At 32.2% G+C, this 15,652-nt stretch overlaps 1 protein-coding gene across 2 annotated transcripts; it reads left to right on the top strand.

Annotated features, from left to right (window-relative positions):
* The first annotated feature begins 8,428 nt into the window (after window positions 1–8,428).
* On the top strand, window positions 8,429–15,652 carry LOC115963629 (probable hydroxyacylglutathione hydrolase 2, chloroplastic). 2 transcript variants are annotated; one of them, XM_031082712.1, is made up of 9 exons: window positions 8,474–8,556; window positions 9,396–9,442; window positions 9,837–10,019; window positions 11,737–11,940; window positions 12,655–12,778; window positions 13,939–14,039; window positions 14,617–14,691; window positions 14,791–14,889; window positions 15,235–15,649. In XM_031082712.1, exons 2-9 carry the CDS (start codon window positions 9,440–9,442, stop codon window positions 15,379–15,381), a joined length of 936 nt encoding a protein of 311 aa, XP_030938572.1. In that variant the 5' UTR covers window positions 8,474–8,556; window positions 9,396–9,439; the 3' UTR covers window positions 15,382–15,649. The 2 variants fall into 2 exon arrangements, with proteins under 2 accessions (XP_030938571.1, XP_030938572.1); XM_031082711.1 differs by lacking the exon at window positions 9,396–9,442 and having other exon boundaries at window positions 8,429–8,556; window positions 15,235–15,652.

Here is a 15,652-nt window from a genome sequence, read left to right as displayed (position 1 = left end):
CATAATAGCAAAATCAAGGATTCCACTAATTTAATTTAAAATGGTAGAGTCAAGAACTCTATTTGTTTGTTTAATTTGTAGAGTCAAAGACTCCATTAAATTAATCCATAATGGTAGAGTCAAGGACTCTATTAATTTAATTTAAAATGGTAGAGTCAAAGACTTTATTAATTTAATTCATAATAGTGGAGTCAAGGACTCCATTGATGTATTTGATTTGGTAAAGTCAAGAACTCTAACATTTGAACTGATAGAGTTAAGGACTCCATTGAATTAATTCATGATGGTAGAGTCAATGACTCCATTGATGTATTTGATTTGGTATTCTAGCCCTAATTTTGCTATGCTTGTCTTGTATAGTTAAGAAAATGGAAAATTATTAGGTACTCCCGGAGTACCATAAATGCATATTCTCGCATTTCACATGAATAGTGGGTCCCACTATGAATTTAATTAGTGAAGGGGTATACATTTATGATACTCCGAGAGTACACAATAATTTCTCTAAGAAAATATTTTTGACAAGTTGAAAGATAACTATGATTATGATTATCCTATACAAAAGTTTTATAATTGCAAAAAATGCAATTTTTTCTTTCCTTTACTAAAATACATGTATATTTGGTATGTCCTCTGTGTGGTGAATATAATGAACACTGAGTATTGAATCCCTTGGTGGTTATGTGGCTTTTCTCGATTGAGAATGATCTGGAATATTTTCTAGGTATTAATTGTCATGATTCAAGAAAATATTAGCTGCATATGTTCTAAAAGGACTACTCAAATTACAATTGAGGCTCTTCATACAATTGGGAATTTAACAAGAAATAGGTTGAAACAACAACAATTTGATGTCTTCCCTTATTCTTGTTTACCTATATGATATATTTAAAAAAAAAAGTGAACATCTTTCATAGTACCAAGGAATACGAAATGTGATTTCACTAGGAGCAGGACCTATCACATTGATGAGGAAGGACACTAGAAAAATATTAGATTTTTTTTTTTTAGCCTAGACTCTGATACTAATGAAATGGCTAATCTGTGTATAAGAATTACACATGGAGTGCCTTTATACATACATATAGAGAGAGGACAAGGAGTAGAACCATACAATAATTTTACAACAGTACAAGGTGAGTAAATTGTATATATACACGAAATCTAGGCAACTATAATTTGGGGCTTAGCTCTTTGACTTATTATATTGTAACATTTTTTATTAGAATAGATTTTTTTTTTTTTTTTTGGTTGCTGAAATGTTGCTATAGAGTACATGATAATCTTTGGGAATGATAAATATAATCTTGTGCTAATTCTAGCAAAAGATCTAAATGTTTTACAATCAAACAATTAGTCATTATCAATTAAAACTGAAGTTGTGCATGCATCACCAAAAGCATATAGGAAAAATCAATTAAAAAACAAATAATGTGTCATTATGCGATTTTGCTTTGACACAGGTCACATGGTACGAAAAATAATAATAATAACGATGTTCTTCATTTTATTTTGTATAAATATTAGTGGGAGAAGAGAAACACTACAAAACGCGGGGGTATTAGGCCGCGTTTTTTTAGGCCGCGTTTTTGCCCCAGATGGACTAAAGCCGCTTTTTTTAAAAATGCGGCTTAAATAAAAAACACAAGTCGCGTTTTATATGCGGGGTCATAGAAGGGTTTTGAAGCCGCATTTTTTTTTTTTTTAGCTGTAGCCGCTTTTTTGGGGGTGGAGCTATGGCCGCGTTTAAAACACGTGGCTATAGGACCTTCGTATTTAATTTTTTTTGGCAAACCTTTTTTTTTTCCTTAACTGTGGCCGCATTTATAAAATGCGGCTCTATCCTGCCTAAAGTCGTGTTTTATAGATGCGGCTTTAAATTTGGTCTGAAACCGCGTGTTGAAAACACGGCTTTAAATTTGGTCTAAATCCGCGTGTTTAAAACGCGGCTTTAGTTTGGGATGGGGCTGCATTTCTTAAACGTAGCCTCAGATTTTGCCTATAGCCACAAGTTAAAAATGCAACTTTAGGCTATGTATATATACTATTGGGTCAAACATTTTCAACCCTAGCCTTTCCCACACATCAGCCTCCATCTCTCAAGAGCCCGATCTCAATATCCTCACCCTCCAAGCCCTCACCAATCTCTCCGATCTCAGCCCTCACCCTCACCCTCCATCTCCGATCTCAACCATCACCCTCCATCTCTCAACCTCCATCTCTCCGATCTCAAGCCCTCACCTTCACCCTCCATCTCCGATCTCAACCCTTGCCCTCCAAGCCTCCATCTCCGATCTCAACCCTCACCCTCACCCTCCATCTCTCCGATCTCAAGCCCTTACACCCCACTGTCATTGCACAGACAAAGTCCGTGTCTCGTGTCTCTCTCTCTCTCTCTCTCTCTCTCTCTCTCTATGAAATCAAAAATAGCTGAGAGAGACTCAAATCTGATTCTGCAAGGTACGATTTTCTATGGCTTTTCATTTTCATAGCATTTTTTTTCTATAATATACCCATGGCTGACTTAACTCTCTTGCTTGCATGTGGGTCTCTCATGATGTTAATCTCTTGGGTCACAAAGATCGTTGAGGACTAACTTTGAGTTTTGGAAGACTTTGTTCCCAGTGAGTTTGAAAAAAGTTTAAAATTGGGTCTTGTTTTTATGGTTGCATGTTGTTTTGGGATGGAAAACTTTTTGATTTTTCTGATTTTGATTTAAGATTATGTCTCATATATATATATATATATATATATATTTTTTTTTTTTCTCTTTTTGTTAGTTCTTTCATCGCTTTCTCTTCTTCACATCTAAATCTCACAGAAAACAACACACAGGTTTACATCTCTCTCTCTCTCTCTCTCTCTCTCTGATAAAGCCTTTGTTTGTTTATTTGATTTTCTTCTTGTTTGTTTCGAGGGAAAATTATTTTTATTTTTCCTAGAAAGTGTGGTGTTGTGATTGGCTGATTGGCTGATTTCAATTGCATGCTTGGTGAATTGTATATATATTTTTTCCATGATGTTCATGCATTATGTGAATTAAATATTGATCTTATTATTGTATTCTTGTTTTCTATTAATTTAATGTATTTGTTAATCTGTTGTAACCTGGGATGCACGAACGTGACGCTAGAGGAGCCACACCCACGTCTAACGCGGCAATGCGCGAAGGACACCGTTGGCTGCATGTCGATGCCGTGTCAGGCCGCGTCCTGCCACGTTTTTTTTTCCCTCGACTCGCACCGACGCGGCTCAGACTCGGGCCAAATCGGATCGTATCGGCCAAATATCTGTGTGTTTCAGCCGGAAAAAGGAAATCGGCCAATAAGAAGAAAAAAAAAAAAAAAAAACTTAAAACCAAAAATACCGGTGGATTTGATATGCTGTCTTCACCGGCTTAACCCCTTTCTTTTTCTTCTTCTTCTTTTTTGCTTCTTTGTCTTCTTCTTCCTTTTTTTTGCGAGCCTAGCATTCCATGACTTCTATTATGTTCTGTTTCCTTTTTTTAGAGAGGAGAGGCTTTATTTTGTTTTTTGTGCCTCTTAGCCTCTCACATGAGCCACATCTCCCTCCTTTATTTATTTTTTTTCCTTTTTTTTTTCTTTCCCTTTTTTGTTGTTGTTGTTGTTGTACATTGAGCCACCGAACCACTGGTACGTGAGCCACTGAGCCTTTGGTCAAAGAGGCTTTATTTTGTATATTATTATTATTATTATTATTATTATTATTATTATTATTATTATATGAGTTTTCTATTATTATTACTAAAAAAGCATGCTTAGCAATATATAAAATATATAAATAAAAATATTTTTAATAATTTTTTAATCGTTGAGTCCCGTCACATCCGCACCCATCTTTTTCAAAAATTACCGAGTCTCGCACCTGCACCCGCACCTGCACCCGAGTCCCGAAATGCACCTGTGCTTCATAGGTTGTAACAAACAGAGTCTTACTGATTGGTGGACTGTTTTGTTTATTGTCTCCCTTTTTGAAAGCTTCAAGTGAATTACTCGTATGGTGATACTGTGCAAAATCTCATTTATTATATGGTTTTAAAATGGTAATATAGAAATGCTAGCTCATGCGTCTTGGCCATTTAAACCGAAAAATTTGTTTGCTCTTATCCCTTTTTATTTTCTAGTCAGTAGGAATCCATGACCCCTTGTAAAGGGTTTTGTTTATAGGCCAACTGAATGACCCCACCGCCCCTAGTGTCCCTCTATAATCTTATTGCATAATGGAAGAGGCATAATTAAGATAAGATGATTGTTTCACTGGCTCCAATGGATTGTGCATTCTTATTGTGATCACAAACTGCATTAATTGGCAATATACAAATTGATACTGGAACATACAATGTGAGACAGGCATATAATGGGAACCACGGATTCGACTTAAATTATACGCCTAAAGTTGGACCTTTTTCTTTTACTTTAGAATAATTTCCTTTTTTAAGTGTCTAATCATATCAAGATATTACATGAGAGCTCCCATGTTGGACTACACTCTAGGAAGCATTGATTTTGAATCAATTTCCATTTCAATAGTAGTCTTTAGTTACTGCCTAAGGAAATTGTAGCAGGTTCCCGCAACAAAGGATTTGCTCCCTCACAACTACAAGATAATTTTAGGCCAATTAAAATAATAACTAAGTCATATAATAAGGGCATTTGCCCTTATAATAAAGTAAATGAATGAATGAAGTCAATTAAGCAAAAGTGAAGCTCATAATTATCATATTTATTATAACATTACTTTTTTATTTTTTTAAATTAATTTATTTATATCATAAAGATAGGAAAACCCTCCCTTCAAAAAAAAAAAAAAAAAAAAAGTAATAATAAGAAAACCCCATAAATGTAACAAGTAATTATCAAGTACTATTTTTCAAAGTAGTTAGAGTGTTGAATAATTACAATTTTTCAAAGTAGTTAGAGTGTTGAATAATTTGTTAGATGTAATAATTATTATATTATTAAATTAATAAAAATACGAAATGAATATTCTCATTATGACATCACATTCTTACGTCTTCACCAATAAACAATGATCTTCGGATTCTTTTAAGAAAAGTGAAGAATGCCCTCGCTTTAATGAAAAGGAAGGTGAAGAGAAATGAATAAGTACGAAAATATAATTTTCTATTAATTACCTAATTTCATTGATATATGGTGAGGAGTGAGGACTAAATAACGCCTTAAGTGAGCTATAGGCGATACATTTCTTCAGCGTATATTACATAATTAATAATTTTATATTGAGAAATATTAATGAATACCTAATAACATTAATTGTTTATGAACTATTTTTAAAAAATATTTTATAAAAAAATAAAACAATTAATTTTTTTAACTATTTTCTATATTTATTGTAAAAGTAATATAAAAACTTTCATAAAATTATTTACTAACGATGGTTCTAAAAACATATTTTAACGTGGCTTTTTTAATATAGAATGCAATTTTTGAAAAAAAAAATATATTAGGAATCCACCAACAAAAATATTAGACAGCACGTTGTTGCCATCTGTCATGTTATTAGACGAATTTATAAAAGCAGTCGGTGATGACGTGATGACGGTGAGGCATAATTGTCCCAATTCCCAATTCATATTCATTCACCCATTCTATTTCTGGTGACAAAATTTAATTCATTTCCTATTTATGTACATCTTCTCCTCTCTAAGCTAACCATCTCCACGTGCATTCATATATTATTTTCAAACAATATAATACAATAATTAATACTTTGATAAGAATTTTTTTTTTTTCATTCCTTCTTTTAAGGACTTAAATTTTTGGGAAATTGTTGTTGTGCACACAATACACGTAACACTGTGTTTAAAACACGATTTCATTTATAAATTTAAAATAGTAAACACAATTACACAACTTAATTGAAATCGTATTTTAAATCCAAGGTTTTAATTAATAGTATATCGCATACAAACTGTACATACTACACCAATGTGTAATTAACAATGCTCTAAACTTTTGGGTGTTGTAAGAGTTTTTGTTTTCTTGAATTTTTTTTTTTTTTAAAGTTTTGTTTTCTATACCAAAATTTTATTATTTTAGAATAAAAGGCTCTTCATTGAAATTAACTAGGCCTCTTTGGTTTTTTTAATAGGTCCATTCTAGAGTGAGCCAAGTTGGCTTGATCTTGGAATCCTCAACATAAATTCTTAACTTTTTTGTTTTCCTATTTTTATAATTTTTTTTTGCTAGTAGTCTTAATGTCTAAATCCACCTTTTAAAGTTACAATGACATTCCTTCTCAAAAAAAAGAAGTTACAATGACATTCTTATATAATTTTTTTAAAATTATCAAGGGTATTTTGGTCAATTAATTTTGTTGTTGGTTCCCTTATTATATAGCATTGATTATCTAGGGTGCCAATTGCGAAAGAATACGCTGTGAAAAATTCGTTAACACAGATTCATGATGAAAAAATATCTAAGGTTATAGTCGTCTCATGGAATACAATTTTATAACATACTCCGCAATAGTTTTTTTTTTTTTTTTCTTTTTCTTTTTTTAAACTAGAAATATTTGTCTCTTTGGGAATTACAAGTATTTTTAAGTAATATGTATTGCTTAGTATTTTCATTGTATTTGAAAGTGACTTGTAACATTTTTTTTTCAATAATTAAGTGAAAATAAAGCCTTGGATACTAAAGGAATATACTTTTTCTATTTATAATTTTTTTTTTTTTTTTTTTTGCTTAGCATATTATAAGGCACATTTAAAATCAAAGATAAGGCACATTTTAAAATAAAAAATGATTAAGAAATTGTTTTCCACTCCTTGAAACCTCTCCATTGTGGTTGCAGGACCCTATTAAATGACTTTCTCAACATTTTAATTAAGCACATATGCCTAGAAGCTAATTTATGTGTTGATGCACTTGTCAAACATGAAAATTTTATTGTATATACTTATATTTTATTTTACAACCTACCGCCTGACGCCTGTGGTGGAGATAACTCTTGCTAGGATGGATAATGTCTATAATTATTTTTATATTTTTTTAATAATTCAATAGTTGGGGTAGAAGGAATTTGAATATTGAATGTATTTTTTTAAAAACACCAGAAAGTACTAACCAATTAAGTTACAAAACTCAACAAAAATAGGTCAAACTCCTCTCGCATCTTTTGTGCAACAATTACAAATATTTCTTTCGGTGAAATTTAAAATTGTTAAGATTTTTAATTATGAGAACTAAAGTGAGCATGGTACAAGCATTATGTCTATATTAATTATAAAACATACAGTACTAAATGAATAACTTGTTTATGTTATCATTTCCATTTTCTTCTTACAATTTGTTTTATATCGACATTAACATTTTTTGGAAAATTAATGATTTTTTTAAAAGCATCTTGTAGAAAATTATCTTACTTTTCTGTGTTTGTTAGCTATCTTAAAATAAGTTGAAAAACTATCTCTTAACTTTCTTTATTTAGCTTACAGTAAAATAAAATTATTTTTCATAATTTTATGAAAAACTACTTTTTCTCATACCAAACTAAATAAGGGAAGTCAAAAAATACTTCTACTTTGACTCATTTCCTTTTATACTATCAAATACAAAAAAAATGCAAAAATTATTTTCACATAAGGTTGTCCATCGAAACATATCATTTTAATCTATTATTCATGTTTAAGCTTCTCTCTTTTTTAGCAATATTATCTTCTTCTTCTTTTTTCCTCTAGTGTTATGCCCACTTTATCCCTCTCTCATAGTTTCTTTCTTTAATGTAGGGATGATGAAAACCACCCACAATGAAAACGGTGTGCTATGAATGTAACAAATACCAGAGAGAATGTTTATCAAAAAAAAGAAAATACCAAAGAGAATTTTCATCTCAACAAATATGGATGTATTTCGGTTGTCATGACCAATAAAAATTAGGGATTTAAAATGACAAAATTAAAAAGTCAATGTAATTTTTTCACAAAGAACAAACTTTAAGTTATATTTTACCAAAAAAAAAAAAAAAACTTTAAGTTATTTTATTCTACTTTTCCAAAAGTTTTTAACTTGCAAAATAATGATTATGTTTTTGTTGTAATTATTGTGGGATTTGCTAGTAAACGTAATGGTTAAATAAAAAGAAGTGCACGTGTAAAGTAATGATTAGGAACACATGTCATCATTAATCAATTTCTGATAGGTGAGGCTATCATCACCTCAGGAAATTAAATGTGGAAGAGAATTTTGAACTTAAACAAAAAGTTAAAAACGCGTGGTGTTGTATTGTAGTAGTTGCTGTAGCGTGTTGTGTGAAAAAAATAAAAACAAAAAAAGCAAAAACAAAAATTTGCAAATTTCAATTTCAATTTCAAAAAAAAAAAAAAAAAAATTGTAGAGTGAGTTGCCAACTGCAAAAAGTGCCAACCCACCACCACCCACACACACTCATATTCTCTCTCTCTCTTTTACTCAAAAAAAAAAAAAAAAATTCTCTCTCTCTCTCTCTGTCTCACTACATATGCAGATGATTTGCAGGACATCATCTGCCATGGCTGCCTTTCCTTGCTCCAGGGTTAGTCTCTATTTCTCTCTTCATGTTTTTTGTTTTTCCCTTCCTTTCATTTCTATGCCCTTTTCATTTATATGGGTAAAAAGGTTACAACTTGCTTGTAAATTTATTTACTTTTTGTTGTTTTCTTTGTTGGGTTTTTGATAGACTCTGGATTTATGGTCTTTTTGTGATCCATATTGTGGTTTGGTTTGAGGGTTTTCTTTTTTGTTGAGAAACTTTTGTACCCACTTAAAAATTTACAATCTGGAGTGGAGTTCTTAGAAAACCCAAAAAAAAATGTCATATAAGTTTAACTCTGTGTTTCCTATCAGAAACTGTCTTGAAATGTTTCTGTTTGCTTTCGGAATGAAATCTATGATTTGGGGTTTCTTTTTTCCTCTTTTTTGTTTTTGTTTTTTTTTTTTTGTTTTTTTTTTTTAAATAGTGGTTTCCAATCTATGAATTTCTAGGCAATTACTGTCTCTGATGTTGTTTAGTTGGAACTGTGAGCAAATACCCTGCTATGGAGGAAGATAAAAGTGTATCTTAAGAAAGGAGGAGAGTTTGTTTTGATGGATTTTACAATTTAAATACTAAATTTGGAACTTCATTAGAGTTTTACTGTAGTTTAGGCAAATGGGTTTTTCGATCTGCAATTATACCCTTTTTCCACTACCTCTTGTTAATTTTGTGGTTACAACCTACTTAGGTTTAGTTTGTGACCTTGATAAAAAAAAAAAAAAAAAAAAAAATTGGTATTGTCTAGGCAAATGGGTTCTCGTTGATACAATGTTAATTAAATTCTGGTTGATTCTGCAGTTATCTTTACTCTGATAAGTATTTTGGCATGGTCTTGGCAGATAGTTTTGGCATTTTACCAAATTTTCCCCTGCTAGTCAATCCAATGGTTAGAAGCAACTCAACTTAATCGCCTGTTCATAATATCATTTGATGTTATCCAATCTGCAATGTGACGTGTAAACCGCAACTCCAACCATACACTCTTCACTATCTTTAATGTGTAAATAGCTGAGAAAATCTCTTAGTTTAACCTGCCAGTTGTGTTGGTTTGCCTATTCTTTTCTATTGAAATGGATTAAACTGTCTGCTTGTGATGAAAATGTCCTACATTGAAGGATATTGAAAAGAGTTGTTTTTAATAATTTTGTTATTAGGGGATTTTGATATTTGTGACCTGCGTATTTATTTGGCTACCGGAGCCAGTCACTCTTATCTTCAGCCTTTGTTTCAGAAAAGATAGTTTTTGACGCTATAGTTATTGAGTTTATACTTTCACATAGGTGAGGAGTGGGTTCCGTGTATGGCCTGGCGTGAGACAACTGTGCTTCAGAAAAGGCCTTTTGTATGGATTCCTTCGATTCTTTTCTACTCCATTAAAGACCTTGCGTGGAGCTAGTCGATCACTTAGAGTTAATCAATTTTGCAGTGTTGTTAACCTGTCTCCTACATTGCAAATTGAATTGGTAAGCAAATCTCTCTATTTTAAGTTTTTTGTGTTGCTGATTGCTTGGTGATGCTTGTGCACAATGATCTGCTGCTTAATTGGATACAATCAAAGCGGTATTTTTTTTCAGATATATTTGTAATATTTAAAAAAATTTCTTGGTGACAATTACGTTTGTTTCTTTTCAAGTTTATACTTTATTGGTAAATCACTATTGAGTCATGAACCTACATATGATGGTGGATTTTCTGATTCTCTATAATGGCCTAAATATATATAAGGATACATTGAACCAGAATGAAGGTTGATCATCATACATGGCATAAAGAAACCTTACATGTGTATTTGTTTTGTGTGTGTCTTAAAGGGAAGTGGAAATCTTGCAATTTAAAAGTGGTTTCAAGTCATTCTGGTCACAATATCATTAAAAAATATGAAACATGGTATTGGCAACCCATCTTGGTAACAGCTTATATGCTCAATACAAAAAAGCTATTTACAACATTTAATTAAACTTATCATAAAAATCAGGGACTGAAAAGAACATATCGGTGGCAGGGTGAAATATCAAGTCTACCATATACACTCTGACGAATGAGTTCATGTCGTGTTTTCCCATAACCATGTTGCATTAGATTTGTCTAATAATCGCACAAGTGCTTATAACTTGTATGGGTATATTAGTTTTATTGGATGACAGATTCTAAAATTGCTAGAGACAAAGGAGTGGGATGTGGAAACAAGCTGTTTTGTCAAATCACATGCTGTGTTATCAGTCCCCTTCACTTCACCTTGCTGTATCCATTAGTTTTATGCTGCATGGCTACTGGACATTCCAAAATCATAGATAATATTTTTGAAAAGCAAAACCCATTTGACACATGGTCGCATACCCATATGGGCATGGTTTGTGATATCTGAAGGGATCTTCTGTTGGGTACTTTTGAAATCATTTAATAAATTCAATGGAGGTTTAGTCACCAATGTTAGAGATTAGAGCAAATATATGATCATTTCTTGTCTTAGGCAAACCTGAATCCATTTACATTAGAACACTAAACTTTGATTGATGTTGTAACTAGTTTTCAAATGTTGACCTTTATTGTTTCCCCTATACTCCTTATCAAACATTATGCATTCTTTCCAAATCGTGATAATTATAATTTTTGGCAGAGCTATTGACTTCCTCCTACTGACTTTAAAAAAGGGAAGAAAAACAAGTATTAACTTCATCTTAATGGGCAATAAGTTAGCTCCGTATTCTGCGTACTTCCCTCCAGGTTAAGAGTGGAATAATTTACAATCTCGTCTTGATGGCATGACAACCCTTTTTTAAAGAATGAAATTAATCGAAGGGGGGGTGGCAAAACCAGTGGTATACGCACATATCTGAACAGTTCTTGGGACCCTAATTGAAGAGTCTTACACTTTTATGATTATTTTGTTATGCATCTAAAGGAACTGGTTACTATTACATGCTGGCCTTTACAATTCTGCTGTTTAGGGCACTTTCTCTTGGCTTGCAAAGAGTTAATTGTTATACTTCTTTAATGCACAAGCAGGCGAGTGTTTCTCATTTCTTATATGTGTGCTCCCTAAAGTGGGTGTGCTCAAAATATGTATGAGCCTCTCATCCAAGCTTATAAGTTGACTTAAATACTTAATAAGTATTCCATAAGGGGGTTATGCATGTTCTTCATCACTGGTGCTGATCCCAGATTTGTTATTATTTTCAGGTACCATGTTTGAGTGACAACTATGCATATCTTTTGCACGATGTAGATACAGGCACAGTTGGTGTTGTTGATCCTTCTGAAGCTATGCCTGTTATAGATGCTTTGAAAAAGAAAAACCGAAATTTGACATACATATTGAACACCCATCATCATTATGATCACACGGGAGGAAATGAGGAGCTTAAAGAAAGGTACGGTGCAAAGGTATGATATTGTTATCTTCTGGTCAACTGATTTATTATCTTTATTCTAAAGTATTTATCTTTAAAAGAAAATGTATAAACTTTTTTGTCCAATTGATTTCCATGTTTCAAAGCTTAGTCCCCAAAAATGGTTATGTACGATATATTTTATACAATACACTCATGATGGAAATAGATATTTATGTGGAGAATTATAATTAAATAACCATTCTGATCTGATTTTAGAATTTAGATATCCTTCTATGTTGTGCTGGTTACAATTAAATTAGCCTACTTATTTGAGTGGTTATTTTGTTTGGTTGTCCTTTTTGTCTTAAAAATGATTTGTGGACCACACCAATCTTTCCTCTTTTTATATATTTCTTTAAAATTTCCATGTTTATCGTATTAGTATTTTTATCTCTTTTAATATTTGATACCATCAACTTGTCATAATTTTCTAATACATTCTAAGAATTATTGAAAATGTGGCAATATTGGTAAAACTAGCTCTGGTAACTACTATTATTGCAGAATATGAATTTTTCAGAATTAGTATTAGTTTAAGAGATTTCCTACAAACTTGATAGAAGTCTTCTTGCCTTGTTCTTGAAGCTTTTCAGTGTTTATATTGCTCTCAACTTTCATAAAGTTTTCTACCTCTCTCTCCTTTTTTTTATTTTTTTATTTTTTTTTTTATTTATTTATAAACTCTACTTCTCTCTTTTTACTGTAGGTGATTGGTTCAGCAATAGACAGAGATAGGATTCCTGGTATTGATATTATTTTGAATGATGGAGACAAGTGGATGTTTGCAGGCCATGAGGTGGTTGTAATGGAAACCCCTGGCCATACTCGAGGTCATACTTATTACTTAATTACACTAGAAAATCCTCTGATTGTTATTCTTGAAACATGTTGGTTCAATAATTCTTACTTGTCAAATAAAAATATTCAAAATGAAATGAGCTTGTTTGTTTATGTTACTGGTCTGTAGTTGCTGAATCATTTCAGGACTCTCATTTTCTTCCAAATATTACAAGTTTGTAAAAGCTTTTATTATCTTATCTAGTGCTCATTAATAACTCGCCATCTGTTGCATTACTGTGCTGTATCCTGATCTCTACCATCTTGTTCAATGTTGATTAGAACCATTTTAGTTAAAAATATTTGCTTTTTTAAGCTCCTTCACCCTGCCCGGTGTTCTGGTTTCCACTTGTCTCCTATTTTTCGCATCCTTGTATATTTTCTACTACCATCAAACTATTCATTTTCACTCTTGACCTTTCATTTATTTTCTTTTTCTTTTTATTTATTATTTATTTTTTGGTGGCCCTAATGTATGTATAGGTTGTAACTCATAAATCAAAGGAAAGAATGGAAAATCCCGCTAAGATTTGAAGTCCTGGCATGTTTGTAATTTGACTTTCTTGAAAATGTATTTGAAGTTGCTAGGTTGCACTGTTGCAGCCATTGCATTCTCATGAAATTTCATATAGATGACCCATCTCTAAGATGTACTTGCATATGGTTTAAAATACTCAACAGTTTTTTACATTGCCTCAATTTTGTGCACTCCTTTTCCATTTTGGGGTTGGAGCCCCTCATATCTGTCTTGAAATTCTTGCTCCCAGTTATGCAGTAACCTGTGTCATCTACTTTCTTTCGTTGGCTTAATCAATGGGTTACACCTTCACTTATCCTCCATTCTGCAGTAAAATTTAGGGCCATCTCATCCTGTCTTTTCAAAATCACAACAGTTCTTGGTGCTAATTGTGTCATTTATTTCCTTTGATTCTGCACATTCTACATTTTAAAATGTATAGTTATTGACAGAGGCATCGATATTGTGACCTATAGGTTTATGTTTATCCTATAATTTTAGTGCTTTTTATTTCAATGTAGATTCATATCTTGCTAAAATTTCCTTATTCTGGATCTTATTGCAGGCAAATCTATTTTTTTCTTCCTATATTTATTTATTTTTTCCCAATTTTCTGTTCTCTTTTATTGCTTCCAGGTCACATTAGCTTCTATTTTCCTGGATCTGGGGTAATTTTTACTGGAGACACTTTGTTCAGCTTATCGTGCGGAAAGCTTTTTGAAGGAACCCCTGAACAGGTAATCTTGGCTTGCATTCCTAGTCATGCCCTGTTCCAGAGATCTGATATCTATGAACTGCGCTTTTACTATGACATCTATCCTTTATGACTATATTTAAAAAGTTGAAGAATAGATGTTTTAGATTTAAATGTTAATAAAGTTGAACAAGAGGTAAATAATCTGTCATGGAATAGGATATTGATTACAGTTGAAAGTAAAATCATGGTCTTTACATTTTATCCATTTATCTTTGCTTAGAATATTTATGTTTTCTTTTTTCTTTCTGAAAATTTAAATATTTGAATCTAAAATTTTCCGTTATTGTATTATTATATATATATAGTGGAAAATGCATTTGATGTGGTGTGAGCTTCACAAATATATATAACCGAACTTTTTACATGTCATGAGAAAGAAATATTTAAAATTTATGTTGTCAGATATTGAAATGCTGAAGTTCTGTGGTTGTATTGCTAAAATGTGTTCTTCGTAGTGATGTTGCAAAAATACCTTTTAGTGTTTCTGAGATATGCAGTAAATTTTCATGCTTTCATGATATCATCATGATTATAACAGTTCCTTCTCTATGTTACAGATGCTATCTTCCCTTAAAAAGATCACGGCTTTGCCAGATGATACAAATATATATTGTGGTCATGAATATACATTGGTTAGCTGTCTTTAGCTATTAGCCTTTAGTGTTCCCTACTCAATTTTCTGAAGCTTAAAAGGTATTGAGGCCCTAACTACTAGATATGCATTTTGACAGAGCAATTCAAAGTTTGCATTGTCTATAGAACCCCAGAATGAGGCACTTAAGTCCTATGCATCCCATGTAGCCCATCTTCGCAGCAAGGGCTTGGCAACGGTAATTCCTAGGACTTCTGACTTCCTTTCCTTGATAATGAATATCTTAGGTCTTTTCAAATATCTATTTTTTGAATTTTTTTAACCCTGTGATCATTGAGTCTGCATTTAGTGTGCAAACCTTGACAACTCCCCATGCAGTACGTAAAGAGATCTGTAATCAATTACTTGACCACTTGATGCAAATATGTGCTTGATGTGTTAATTCATTTTTGCCCCACAATGGGTCTTTCCTTTATTCCTGCACCCTCTCTTGCTCCCCTTTCCCACTGCCCTATTAATGTTCCACCTTGATTCTTTTATATTTTCCTAGATGAAAGTTGACCATGTTTTGGATGTGTCTCAGATTCCAACCACACTTAAGATGGAGAAGTCTTGTAATCCATTCCTTCGCACATCAAGTGTGGATATCCGACGGTCCTTGAATATTGCAGACACAGCTGATGATGCAGAAGCCTTGGGCATAATCCGCCAAGCAAAGGATAATTTTTAAGATGTTTTGGAGCCCTGTTTCTTTTTGTGTATAGGATACAGTAAGGCATCCATCTTTGAAATAAACTCCAATGAGATATCTTTGTTAATATACTTTTTATATTTTTTGTGTTGTCAGGAATTTCTTAAGCTAGACTACTATACATATATTGCTTAAAAGAATAGGATTGTTATTGAATTACTTCTTGTATTCCTGGAAGAACATACAGCATGTAATGATCAAAATTAAAATTGCTTCATCTAATGAAAATTGGTCGAGATTTGTTCAATTA

Source organism: Quercus lobata, chromosome 10 (genome assembly GCF_001633185.2).
Source record: "Quercus lobata isolate SW786 chromosome 10, ValleyOak3.0 Primary Assembly, whole genome shotgun sequence".
Taxonomy (NCBI): Eukaryota; Viridiplantae; Streptophyta; class Magnoliopsida; order Fagales; family Fagaceae; genus Quercus; species Quercus lobata.
Note: the sequence above shows the minus strand (reverse complement) of the source record. Positions and strands in the feature narration are given on the sequence as shown.

Excerpts from the sequence above, each read along its gene's own strand:
- LOC115963629 (XM_031082711.1), top strand. The coding sequence starts at position 8,503 with ATGCAGATGATTTGCAGGACATCATCTGCCATGGCTGCCTTTCCTTGC. Across the intron at positions 8,557-9,836 it reads CTGCCTTTCCTTGCTCCAGG|GTGAGGAGTGGGTTCCGTGT; the intron begins GTTAGTCTCTAT and ends ACTTTCACATAG. Across the intron at positions 11,941-12,654 it reads AAGAAAGGTACGGTGCAAAG|GTGATTGGTTCAGCAATAGA; the intron begins GTATGATATTGT and ends TTTTTACTGTAG.